At 38.8% G+C, this 12,631-nt stretch overlaps 1 protein-coding gene across 1 annotated transcript; it reads left to right on the forward strand.

The window, feature by feature from the left end:
* Positions 1 to 5,656: 5,656 nt before the first annotated feature.
* On the forward strand, positions 5,657 to 6,284 carry LOC133322247 (uncharacterized). The gene is made up of 2 exons (XM_061531261.1): positions 5,657 to 5,781; positions 5,860 to 6,284. The coding sequence occupies exons 1-2, from the start codon at positions 5,658 to 5,660 to the stop codon at positions 6,282 to 6,284; spliced, it is 549 nt and encodes a 182-aa protein (XP_061387245.1). The 5' UTR covers position 5,657.
* Positions 6,285 to 12,631: the final 6,347 nt, after the last annotated feature.

Consider the following 12,631-nt stretch of genomic DNA (forward strand, 5'->3'; position numbering starts at 1 on the left):
CTGGATGATGCAAAGTTTAGATGGAATCGGTAACTCTCGAAGAGCGTAACCGATTCCATCTAAACTTTGCACATCGTAATATTTGTTCCAAACATATTTCGTGTTCGAAGATGGAGAATATCGATCCACTCCTTCTGGTAGCTCCCACAACAACCTTTTTATCATGCGTGTATAATGTTGGAGTTATCGGTTTATAAATCCAATATTAGGCGAATGGATTATTCTGATACCTTCCCCACAAAATGATAATTTAACATTATTGGTTGGGGAAAAATAAATCCATTATTTTTTCGGCATATGTCCGCTGCACTAGCCATTACATTAAAATTCTGCTAGGAGATTTTAATGCCAAAATCGGAAGTGAAAATATTTTTGATCCCACCGTCGGAAGTTGATTGACTTCGCGGCAGCAAAACATGGGAGTTAGCAGCACCAGCTTCAAGCATCTCGATGTACACAATGCCACCTAGATTTCTCCTGATCAAGCAACGAGAAATCAAATTGATCATGTTGTGATAAACGGAAGGCATTAATAATATCTCGTCTTAATGTTGTAGCAAAGGTGGATCTAACACAACACGGAAACTCGACGTCGAAAAGCTGCAAAAACAACAGGTAGTCGAGGCCTACTCCGCTCAACTTACCCACCTGCTTGACGAAAGCACTTCTTGTCCCGATAATAGTATAGAAGCACAATGGCAAAGAACTGCACACTCCCTACAAACCGCAGCAAAAGCAACACTTGGGCACCCAAAACCAATGCTACTGATGCGAAGAATGCATAGGGCAATCCTGCAGACAGTAGCAACACGTAATGCGATGGAAAATTATCGGGAGAAAACAGGAGAGGGGAAACGTATTTTCAGAAAAAAGAAGAAAGAACAAGAAAAACGTGATGGTGAGCATATCGAGATGTACAGGATTCAGAATGAAGTCCGGAAATTTTACCAACGAGTAAAGCACCAAACCGAAGGCTTTGGAAAGGAAAGGAAACCTGGTGACAAATACAGACAGCGTGTTGTGGATCTAGCGAAGATGAGGTCAGAATATCAATTAATCGGCTGAAGAACAATAAAGTAGCAGGGGTCTATGGGTTGCCAGCCGAACTATTCCAGACTGGTTTCCAGATGCAGGTCAGGAACAGCCACCTTTGAACAAATTGAGAAGGAGTCTGCTAAAGTGGGTCTGGCAGTAAACGACGAGAAGAACAAGCTGATGGTATCATCGCGGAAGGCGTCCAGTAAACTCGGACCAACTGTGGAACTTGAGAACTACAGCTTCGAGGTAGTTACATATGTTATATACCTTGGAACGCCATAAATAAAACGAATGACATCAGTTTTGAAATTCAGAGAAGGATTGTGATGGCCAACAGATGCTACTATGGTCTAAGTAAGCAGTTTAGAAACAAGGCCATCTCCCGCCAGGCCAAAATTACACTTTACAAGACGCTGATACTACCCTGTTATATGGATCCGAAGCATGGATAATTGCGCAAGCAGATGAGGCAGCTCTTGGGGTGTTTGAGAGAAAAATTCTCCGAAAGATATACGGGCCGATCTGCGTCGAATGAGAATGCCATAACGTAACTTATATTTCGGTAAGTTGGTCCAAAACCCATCTTGTGGCCACACAAATCTATAATATCCTTACAGCGTAGTTGTGTCGGGTATAACAATGATACCAAAAGTAATGTAACAATATTTCCTATCTTCGAATTGACTTTGGATAGAATATTACGATGTGCGAAATTTGAATATAGTCAATTACTTCCTTCATGAATTTTTGACTTACAACCGAACAGACATTTCTAAAAGGAGTCTGAGTCCTTATAAATGCAAGTGTTGCGTTTTCTGTTAAATCTTCTAAGACATTTTGTTGGTTAATAGTTTTTATCACGTTTGGATTTTTTAAGACAAGATAAAGCGAAATATTGTTTTTTCAAAAATGTTCTCAGGAAATTCCCTCTTTGTCCTACCATTTATTTAATTTAATAGTTTCCAATGATGGGTGGCGTAGGGGATGATGATACCAAGCAACGGCTCTGATTGGCTTTAACATGGCGAAGCCCAGGCTTATCTTGGTCCCTCTTTCATCTCAATTGTGGACACTGACCTCCCCGCGGTGCCACCTGGGGAGCTATTATCATCACCCGATGAAATAGTGAGCTAACATGTGCCGCGAGTTCACCCATAAGAACTATAAAAAAATGGGTTGAGGCGTCGGGTTAGTTGCCCACCCTCGGAAAACCCAACATACTATGAAAAAGCAAAGAAAAAGAAACCCAAACCCCCCTAATGTTGCCGAGCCCCGCAAACGTATAAAGGACCACGATCTGCGAATCTGCACTTGGAATGTGCGCACGTTGTACAGAACAGGCACAGTTTTCTCTTTGGCGGATGTACTCAAGAAGTACAAAGCCGATATTATTGCCTTACAGGAAATGCGATGGAAAGGAACATGCGTAAGTAAATCAGACGATTACACCCTGTATTATAGCTGCCATGAAACGAGACATGAATTTGGCTGCGGATTTATGGTTAACAGGAGAATAAAAGACCTTGTCTCCAGATTCACTCCAGTAGATGAGCGAATTGCTATAATCCGTATAAAAGCGAAGTTCTTTTACATCAGTCTAATTTGCGCCCATGCTCCGACCGAAGAAAAAGATGAACAGACCAAAGACATATTTTACGAGCGCCTAGAAACAGCCTATGACCGTTGCCCTGGCCATGACATTAAAATTCTGCTAGGAGATTTTAATGCAAAAATCGGAAGGGAAAATATCTTTGGCCCCACCGTCGGAAAATTCAGCCTTCATGAAGAAACATCCGACAACGGCATGAGGTTGATTGACTTCGCGGCAGCAAAAAACATGGTAGTTAGCAGCACCAGATTCAAGCATCTCGATATACACAAGGCCACCTGGATTTCTCCTGATCAAGTAACGAGAAATCAAATTGATCATGTTGTAATAGACAGAAGGCATTCATCCAGTGTTTTAGACGTACGATCGATCCGAGGAGCGAATATCGATTCGGACCATTACCTTGTGGCAGCCAAGGTACGCACCCGTCTTAATGTTGCAGCAAAGGTGCGATCTAATACAACACGGAAACTCGACGTCGAAAAGCTGCAAACACAACATGTAGCCGAGACCTACTCCGCTCAACTTACCCATCTGCTTGAAGAAAGCACTTCTTGTCCCGGTAATAGTATAGAAGCACAATGGCAAAGAATTGCCCACTCCCTACAAACTGCAGCAAAAAGAACAATTGGGTACCAAAAACCACCACCAAGAAACCCATGGTACGATCAGGAGTGTCGTAATGCTACTGATGTGAAAAACGCAGCGTATAGGGCAACCCTGCAGACAGTAGCAACACGTAACGTGATGGAGAATTATCGGGAGAAAAGGAGAGAGGAGAAACGTGTTTTCAGAAAAAAGAAGAAAGAACAAGAAAAACGTGAGCGTGAGCAAATCGAGATGTACAGGAGTCAGAATGAAGTCCGGAAATTTTACCAACGAGTAAAACACCAAACCGAAGGCTTTGGTGCAGGCACATCCTCCTGTAGAGCTGAAGAAGGAAACCGGGTGACAGATACAGACAGCGTGTTGAGGATCTGGAAGGAGCACGTCGAAAAGCTACTAGTATCAAATAGTGGCGATGAAGAAGATACCCCAGAACCAATAAGAGATGATGGTATAGAGTGTATACCACCTAGCCAAGATGAGGTCATAAAAGCAATTAATCGGCTCAAGAACAACAAAGCAGCAGGAGCCGATGGGTTACCAGCCGAACTATTCAAGACTGGTGGCCAGATGCTGGTCAGGAGCATGCACCAGCTGATTAACACAATTTGGCTAGATGAATGCATGCCCAATGATTGGAACCTCAGCATCCTGTGTCCCGTGCACAAAAAAGGAGACAAGACGATATGTGCCAACTATAGAGGAATAAGTCTCCTTCCCATCGCATATAAAGTGCTATCCAGTGTGCTGTGTGAACGATTGAAGCCAATGGTCAATGACATCATCGGACCATACCAATGCGGCTTCAGACCTGGCAAATCCACCATTGACCAGATTTTCACTCTGCGCCAAATCCTGGAAAAGACCCACGAAAAACACATCGACACATACCACCTATTTGTCGACTATAAAGCCGCATTCGACAGCCCTATTCGTTCAGAGGTGTTTAAAGCCATGTCTGCGTTCGGCATTCCTGCAAAATTAATACGGCTATGCAGGATAACTTTAAGTGGCACAAGGTCAGCCGTTAAAGTAGGAAAGGACCTATCGGAGCCCTTCAATACCGAACGAGGACTCAGACAAGGTGAAAGTTTGTCGTGTGATCTTTTTAACATCCTACTGGAAAAGGTCATACGAGACGCAAAGGTGAACAGAAATGGCACTCTGTACACCAAACAACATCAGTTACTCGCCTACGCCGATGACATCGATATAATGGGTCGAAAATTGCGAGCGGTAACAGCCACCTTTGAACAAATTGAAAAGGAGTCTGCCAAAGTGGGTCTGGCAGTAAACGGCGAGAAGACCAAGCTGATGGTATCAACGCGCAAGACGTCCAGTAGACTCGGACCAACTGTGGAACTTGAGAACTACAGCTTCGAGGTAGTTAAAGACTTTATATACCTTGGTACCGCCATAAATAAAACGAATAATATCAGTTTTGAAATTCGGAGAAGGATTGTGATGGCCAACAGATGCTACTATGGTCTAAGTAAGCAGTTTAGAAACAAGGCCACCTCTCGCCAGCCCAAACTCACACTTTACAGGACGCTGATACTACCCGTGCTATTATATGGATCAGAAGCATGGGTACTTGCGCAAGCAGATGAGGCAGCGCTTGGGGTGTTTGAGAGAAAAATTCTCCGAAAGATCTACGGGCCGATCTGCGTCGACGGTGAATATCGGCGTCGAATGAACCACGAGCTCTACAATTTATACGCGGACATCGACATAGTCAGTCGTATTGAGCTGCAGCGACTACGGTGGCTAGGCCATGTTGTGCGGATGAATGAAGATGCCCCAGCTCAAAAGGCATATAAAAATGAGCCTACTGATGGTTCCCGTAGAAGGGGAAGGCCACGAATTAGATGGAAAGACCAAGTAGAAAACAACATCTTGGAACGTGGTCTTCCAAATTGGTGGACTTGCGCATAAGACCGACGCGCTTGGAAATCTTTTTTAAGCTCGGCTTATGGAACAACCGTTCTGTAACAAGCCAGCTAAGTATGTAAGTTTCCAATGATTTTTTTAACTCAAAAACTCTTTAATTTGATATTCCAAACATTCTAACTAATACTACTTCACAAAATAGAACAAAATATTAAGCGCCTCAAAGTATGCTACATTTTTAATTTACATTAGAAGTCCTCCAATAAGAAAAGTCTGTTCTATGAATTTGCTTCTCGTAACCGAACACAAATATTCGGCTGTATATTTGTCAGGCCGAATCCAGACGAACACGTTTGAATACGTTCTTTCGAATTATCAAACAGTTTTGTTGGAATAAGTTGTTTTCATACATGTATTTGTATGTTAACAAAAAAAATCAAATAAAAATGTCAAAATATAATTATTAAAAAAATTAGAACAAAAACGAGACTTCAAAAGGATACAAATAATAATAATGGGCGCTGGAAATTCAACACCACAAACCGCACGCATAGAAAATCCGAAAAGAGGTATACCCATAGAAGTTACACCATCGGTGGTAATGCGTTTGGAAAATTCCAAAAAACAACAAGAAAACGAAAAGATTGAAGAGAAAGATGAAAAGCAAGAAACCGAATCAGAAGCTACAAAGATGACTACAAGACCACAGAATAGAATGCCACCTGAAACCCCAAATGAACACCCCGAATCGAAAGGAGTTCGAAGCATACCCAACATTTGGTCTGAAGGACCACAAGAAGACATGTATCGTCGAAAATACAATGAACACGAAGAATATCAATTCGACAAAACATTTGAAAAATTAGAAAATATTCTTGGAAAACCTATAGCATGGCGTGAAGATATTGAAGGTGAAATCTTAGGGCTGCGCAAAGATCTTATAAAATGTTATAGTGATAATCCAGGACAAACTCTGCATTGTTCCCAGATTGCCAGGAAATATCAAGATTTTATATTTGATCAACAATACAAAAGTATTTTGAAAGTAACAAATGGTAATGAGGAGGAATCTGTTACTATGTCAGGTGAACCGCAATCGACACCACCTCCACCATATCAACATTCACCACCGTATGTTTAATTTTATTATTACTTGCTTTAATTTTATATTAATTTTAATATAATCAAGTTACTTATTATAAATAATAGAAACCTGTGTTTAATGATTATAATAGAACAGTGGCATGGTACAATAATTCAATGTAACACAATTTGAGTTGAACAACAAAAAGCAACTATATAGGTACTAAAAACGCTAAACATTATTGAAAGATTATGATTTCTCCCCATAACAAAGTAATTATTTCAAGACGAACGCGATAAGGAGACACATTCGTTATATTAATAGGTTAACCCGGTAAAATGTAATGTAAATGCCGTTTTAGAATCAATCTTCGGATGTAATGTATGTTAGGTAAAATATTACCATAAAATCTGATACTCCATTAGCTTCATATGAACCCTTACAAATTGTTGACCCATCTTCGGATTTTACATAGGTTTGGTAAAAACATTTCCATGTGCTATCAATGGATAAATTGAGTGCCATATTCTATTTGCACCCTATTCCATTGAGGAGAACATAAGATTTACTAACCACTTCTCTTGAAGTTTTGGTATCTCGAAGAGCCACGTGGCTTTCATAGTTGGGCTGTCCTAACCTATATTAGATAAAGTCTCCCGAATTTTACCCAGTTAGTCTTGGACTTGTTTCGGAAGAATATTGGTTTCGGTATTAGCCGTACTATTTTAAACCTAATATATTTATCGGCGGTGAAGGCTCAGTCAAATAAATTTGACAGTCTCCTCAGATTTCGTGTAGGCTACGCCTCCTCGTATGGGGGTGGCTTAGGGGATGATAGATACCAAGGAACGGCTCTGATTGGCTTTAACATGGCGAAGTCCAGGCTTATCTTGGTCCCTCTTTCATCTCAATTGTGGACACTGACCTCCCCGCGGTGCCACCTGGGGAGCTATTTTCATCACCCGATGAAATAGTGAGCTAATATATGCCGCGAGTTCACCCATAAAAACTATAAAAAATGGGTTGAGGCGTCGGGCTAGTTGCCCACACGCGGAAAACCCCTCCTACTATGAAAAAGCAAAGAAAACCAAACCCCATAATGTTGACGACCCCCGCAAACGTATAAAGGATCACGATCTGCGAATCTACACTTGGAATGTGCACACGTTGTACAGAACAGGCGCAGTGTTCGCTTTGGCGGATGCACGCAAGAAGTACAAAGCCGATATTATTGCCTTACAGGAAATGCGATGGAAAAGGAACAGGCGTATGTAAATCAGACGATTACGCACTGTATTATAGCTGCCATGAAACGAGACATGAATTTGGCTGCGGATTTATGGTCAACAGGAGAATAAAATACGTCGTCTCCAGATTCACTCCAGAAGATGAGCGAATTGCTATAACCGGCATAAAAGCGAAGTTCTTCTACATCAGTCTTATTTGCGCCCATGCTCCGACCGAAGACAAAGATGAGCAGACCAAAGACATATTTTACGAGCGCCTAGAAACAGCATATGATCGCTGCCCTGGCCATGACATTAAAATTCTGCTAGGAGATTTTAATGCAAAAATTGGAAGGGAAAATAACTTTGGTCCCACTGTCGGAAAATTCACCCTCCACGAAGAAACATCAGACAACGGCATGAGGTTGATTGATATACACAAGGCAACTTGGATTTCTCCCGATCGAATAACGAGAAATCAAATCGATCATGTTGTGATAGACGGAAGGCATTCATCCAGTGTTTTAGACGTTCGATCGATCCGAGGAGCGAATATCGATTCGGACCATTACAGCCAAGATTCGCTCCCATCTTAATGTAGCAGCAATGGTGCGATCTAATGCAACACGGAAACTCGACGTCGAAAAGCTGCAAACACAACAGGCAGCCTAGGCCTTCTCCGTTCAACTTACCCATCTGCTTGACGAAAGCACTTCTTGTCCCGATAATAGTATAGAAGCACAATGGCAAAGAATTGTCCAATCCCTACAAACTGCAGCAAAAGCAACACTTGTCGTAATGCCACTGATGTGAAATACGCAGCGTATAGGGCAGCGCTGCATCGACATCGTGACCTTCTCCTTCTGCGTGAACCATCAGTAAGTTCGTTTTTATATGCCTTTTGAGCCGGGGAATCCTTATCCATTCGCACAACATGACCTAGCCAACGTAGTCGCTGCAGAACGTTCAGTCGTATCGAGCTGCAGTAGTTTCCGAGTTCCACAGTTGGTCCGAGGCTACTGAACGTCTTGTGTGTCGGTACCATCAGCTTGGTCTTCTCGCCATTTACTGCCAGACCCACTTTGGCAGACTCCTTCTCAATATGTTCGACCCATTATATCGATGTAATCGGCGTAGGCGAGTAACATGTCTTGTTAGGCTTGCCATTTCTGCTCACCTTTTTCTCTCGTATGACCTTTCAAGCAGGATGTTACAAAAAATCACTCGACAAACTGTCACTTCGTCCGAATCCTCGTTCGGTATTGAAGGGTTCCGAGAGGTCCTTTCCGACTTTAACTGTCTGTTAAAGTTATCATGCCTTGTGCCACTTAAAGTTATCCTGCATAGCCGTATGAATTTTGCAGGAATGCCGTGCGCAGACATGGGCTTAAACCCCCTTATTAATTATATGAAAAAAATAATAATTAAAATTACAAATCTGTATAATTTGTTATCCTCACTTGCTAAATTTGTCTTACTCAGCTGATTATTAATTTTTTTTTATTTATTTGTGGTACAAAATATTCAGCCATGATTCCTTTTTAGTGTACGCGAGTCAACTAAGAGGCATGCTCAACAAAAGTTAAGTAAGAGCTCACAAAAGTAAGCAAAAGCATGTTTTTATGCATATGAAAATGAGAACAATCTCATCCAACTTCAATTTCTAAGTTCAAACTGAGCAAGACGAGATCAAACGTGAGCAGTGAGTAAAAGCAAATACATAACATTTTATTATGCATACGACAATGACCTTTTACTCAAAAAATCGAGTCCGAGCTCAAGCTCACGTTTTATGCATGAGACCCATTAAATCAATGTTTTCAAAATGCATTTTATAAATTTTTATTGGGCGCCAGATGTTATACAACATATGTCGACGCCTGTTATTTATGATTTCAAATTCTAGCCTGATTTGAATTTATATATCCACTAATGCGTACTAATGCCATTGTGCTTCATATCAAATTTTTTAACAGCGTAGTCTAGTAGTTCCTTCTAAAGGTGCAAGTTAAATTGGTTTTTTCCATTTGATTTTCTTATTTGAAAGTTTCATACAAGCAACGGACATTTTTCCACTAATTTTCAAACTACAATATTTGAAAACAAACCACACAAATACACAACGCATTTCAAACTACACAAAAGCTTTATTTCCGCACAAAAAAGCTTACAGTGATTAATTTTTCAGATTTTTTTTCAAGTTCGTTGAATACTTGTCATGTTATTATTATTAGTGCGAATTTTGTTCTTGGCATAGCAAAGACGCGGAATTATTCCATATTACTGCCGTAGTAATTCTTTAACAATAATGTGACAAATAGCAACAAAGCAAGCGAAAGAAATTCAATCACTTGAAGAGTACAAAAGAAAGAATTTATAACAATTTATTTAAATATACAAAATAATTGTAAGTTCTATAAAAAAAGAAAATTAAACAAATGCAATTTGTATCTGCAAAAAAGAATACAAAAATCACATGAAAACCAAATACAAATCGGTTGACATGCAATTCTAATAATTGAATAACAAAAAAATGAATGGAAATATTATCTAACATCTGTTCTGGCGACGCGTTGAAATTTCCATAATGACCAAAAACCACGACAATAACAAAAACCATACGTCTAGTTCAGTAAAAATGAAAATAATGATACAATTTTTGCAATCAATAGAATCATCTAGTCTGGCAGTCAGCCCCCCCGGTATCATCAATCATTTATTGTTGTGTGTAAACTCCCACTGCCGCGCTGCTGTTGGCAACCTCCTGCTTAAATGTAAACACGACAACAACAACACAACCAGACAAAATTACAACAACAAGTTCTTACAACGACGCTCTTTTTTCTGATAAAAAAACTTTTACGGAAATTTTTCTGCTTTCATTCTTGTTATGCGTGTTTGGCGTGCTAGTGCGGGTGTTTGTGTGCTCTGAATCAAACAGCTGATGTCACATGTGCGCTTGGTACAAAAGTCAACGGCTCTCCGATGACGTATTTTTGGCACAAATGTTGCTAATGTGTAATTTTTAGTAAAAGCGTTAGAACGAGAAATATCGCAAGTGTATGAGAAGAAATTACTAATAATTGAATGTACAGCTAGGGCTTGTGGAGGTGATAGGGAAAATAAATTGTGGTATAAATAGGATGACCTTTTAAACGCTACTTGTAAATACAGTGGTTGTCATATAAATAAATCTTCACCTGCATTAAATATTTTTCGATTAGAGATCGATTACTTTGGTGTATTTTTAGTTTTTTTTTTTTATTTTCAAAACCCTTAGATCACTCTATTAACCCTTTGAGCCCCGAATTTCGAATACGAAGCGATTTAAATAATTAGTACTGTACACATTTCTACACTACTATATATTGAAAATCGCATAACTTGACCAAAAAATTCGGAAAATTACTCTTAACCCTTTGTGGCCCAATGTTGCCCACAAGCAACAAAATGTTTTAGAGCTTATATTTAATATGCAGCTATGATATATCACGAATTCCACGAAAACGTCAACCACATAAGTGAAAAATCAATTCTTTAACCCTTTGTGGCGTAATCTTGCCCACAGGCAACAACATTTTTTAGAGCTTATATTTATTACACAGGTAGTAAATATATATTTTTTTGGAATACATATGTCAAGACCTAATTATGGACAACAAATATCAAAAGAAGAATCTAAAAAAATCAAATTTTTGCTTAAGTTATGAGCTTTTCAATATAGAGAAGAGGGCAAAAATTGTACAGTACCAAATTTCGTATACAGTCCAAATTATTTAAATCGTTTCGTATTCGAATTGTACGAATTGCACCATCAAAATTATTTTTGATTCTTGTAAAAAATATAGATATATATAGTATAGAGAATAATTTAACATGATTTTTCTGTCGGACTTTAATTTTTTTCGAATTATGTACTGTATCTCCCGAATACAAGTATGTAGCGATGTCAAATTTTGTGCATATCCTATTTAGGATAGTTGCATTAAAACTGCGAACAGAAATTTGTGCTAAGATTGCGGGAAAAATACGGAGCTCAAAGGGTTAATATAAAAATAATGGTCAGAATTTACCAGAAATTGATAGAATTACTAGATATGAATAAATGATTTGAAAAAAGTAAATATTTGAAGCAAAAGCCCAAAAGTTGCGACTTAACCTAAAGGAACAATTCGAAAGGCTAATCATAGAAATTATTTCAAAGTTGTATATCCTACTACACACAGGTTATTATGTCATTGTTAGGTTTGTCAGCTTTGGTGCTTGTCCTGTTTCAAGCTAAAACAAAATTTTTTCAGCTAAATTTAAAGATTTAGGTCGCTGAAATAACTAGGACAATAGTTTCAAGGTTATCTTTCAAATTCTTGATCAGAATATGAATTAACGGATGAATGTTTAGTATTTAAGGCTCAGCTGACAAAAAAATTACGGTGAGAAGGCCTAAAAATTAAACACTCAGGCTTCAATATTGCAAGGCTACTGGGAAGTATGGATGCGAGCCAAAAATGGCACTGGACTGTTTTTCTTTTTATGGTACTCGATCTATTTACAAGCTTATGATGTAATGGATCGAATTGTTTATACAAATGTGTTGGAAAACGCTATTGTTTGCTCCGCTGAAGAGAATATAGCGAATTTTAGGGGCGTTTCTGCATGGCAATAACCTCAAACATACATCGAACATGACAAAGCTTGGTTGGGAGCCAAAAATCAGGGGTTTTATTATAGCAAGCATAATAATAAACATAATATCTATGATAGCAAAATAAAAAAAAAAATTTCGCAAACAGACAGTCATAACCTCTTCCAAAGGGTCAGGATAGTATACCCACGGATAAAATTGCTCATTTTATTGATTCAATGCCTCGTAGGTTTCCTGCCGTAATCAAAAATAATGGTTATGCTGCCGATTACTAGCAAAATTTGCTTATTTGTAACAAAAAATTAAAATGTTGCATTAGTTTTGACCAAGCAAAATTGGTGTATTTAGTTTTCCATAGAATATGTTTTTTTTTCAAATAAATTTTGCTTTCATATATATGTTTTAATAGTAAATAAATTAGCTATTTATAGCTGAAAAAAACGTTCACTATAATATTATTAAAACCTTACCGTTAAATGTAATTCAATTGTAATTTGGTTAACTCTTTCATTAATTATATGCCTTTGGAGTCCTAT

Source organism: Musca vetustissima, unplaced genomic scaffold (genome assembly GCF_032173495.1).
Source record: "Musca vetustissima isolate MV318-11 ecotype Yass unplaced genomic scaffold, APGP_CSIRO_Mvet_v1 utg8248, whole genome shotgun sequence".
NCBI lineage: Eukaryota > Metazoa > Arthropoda > Insecta > Diptera > Muscidae > Musca > Musca vetustissima.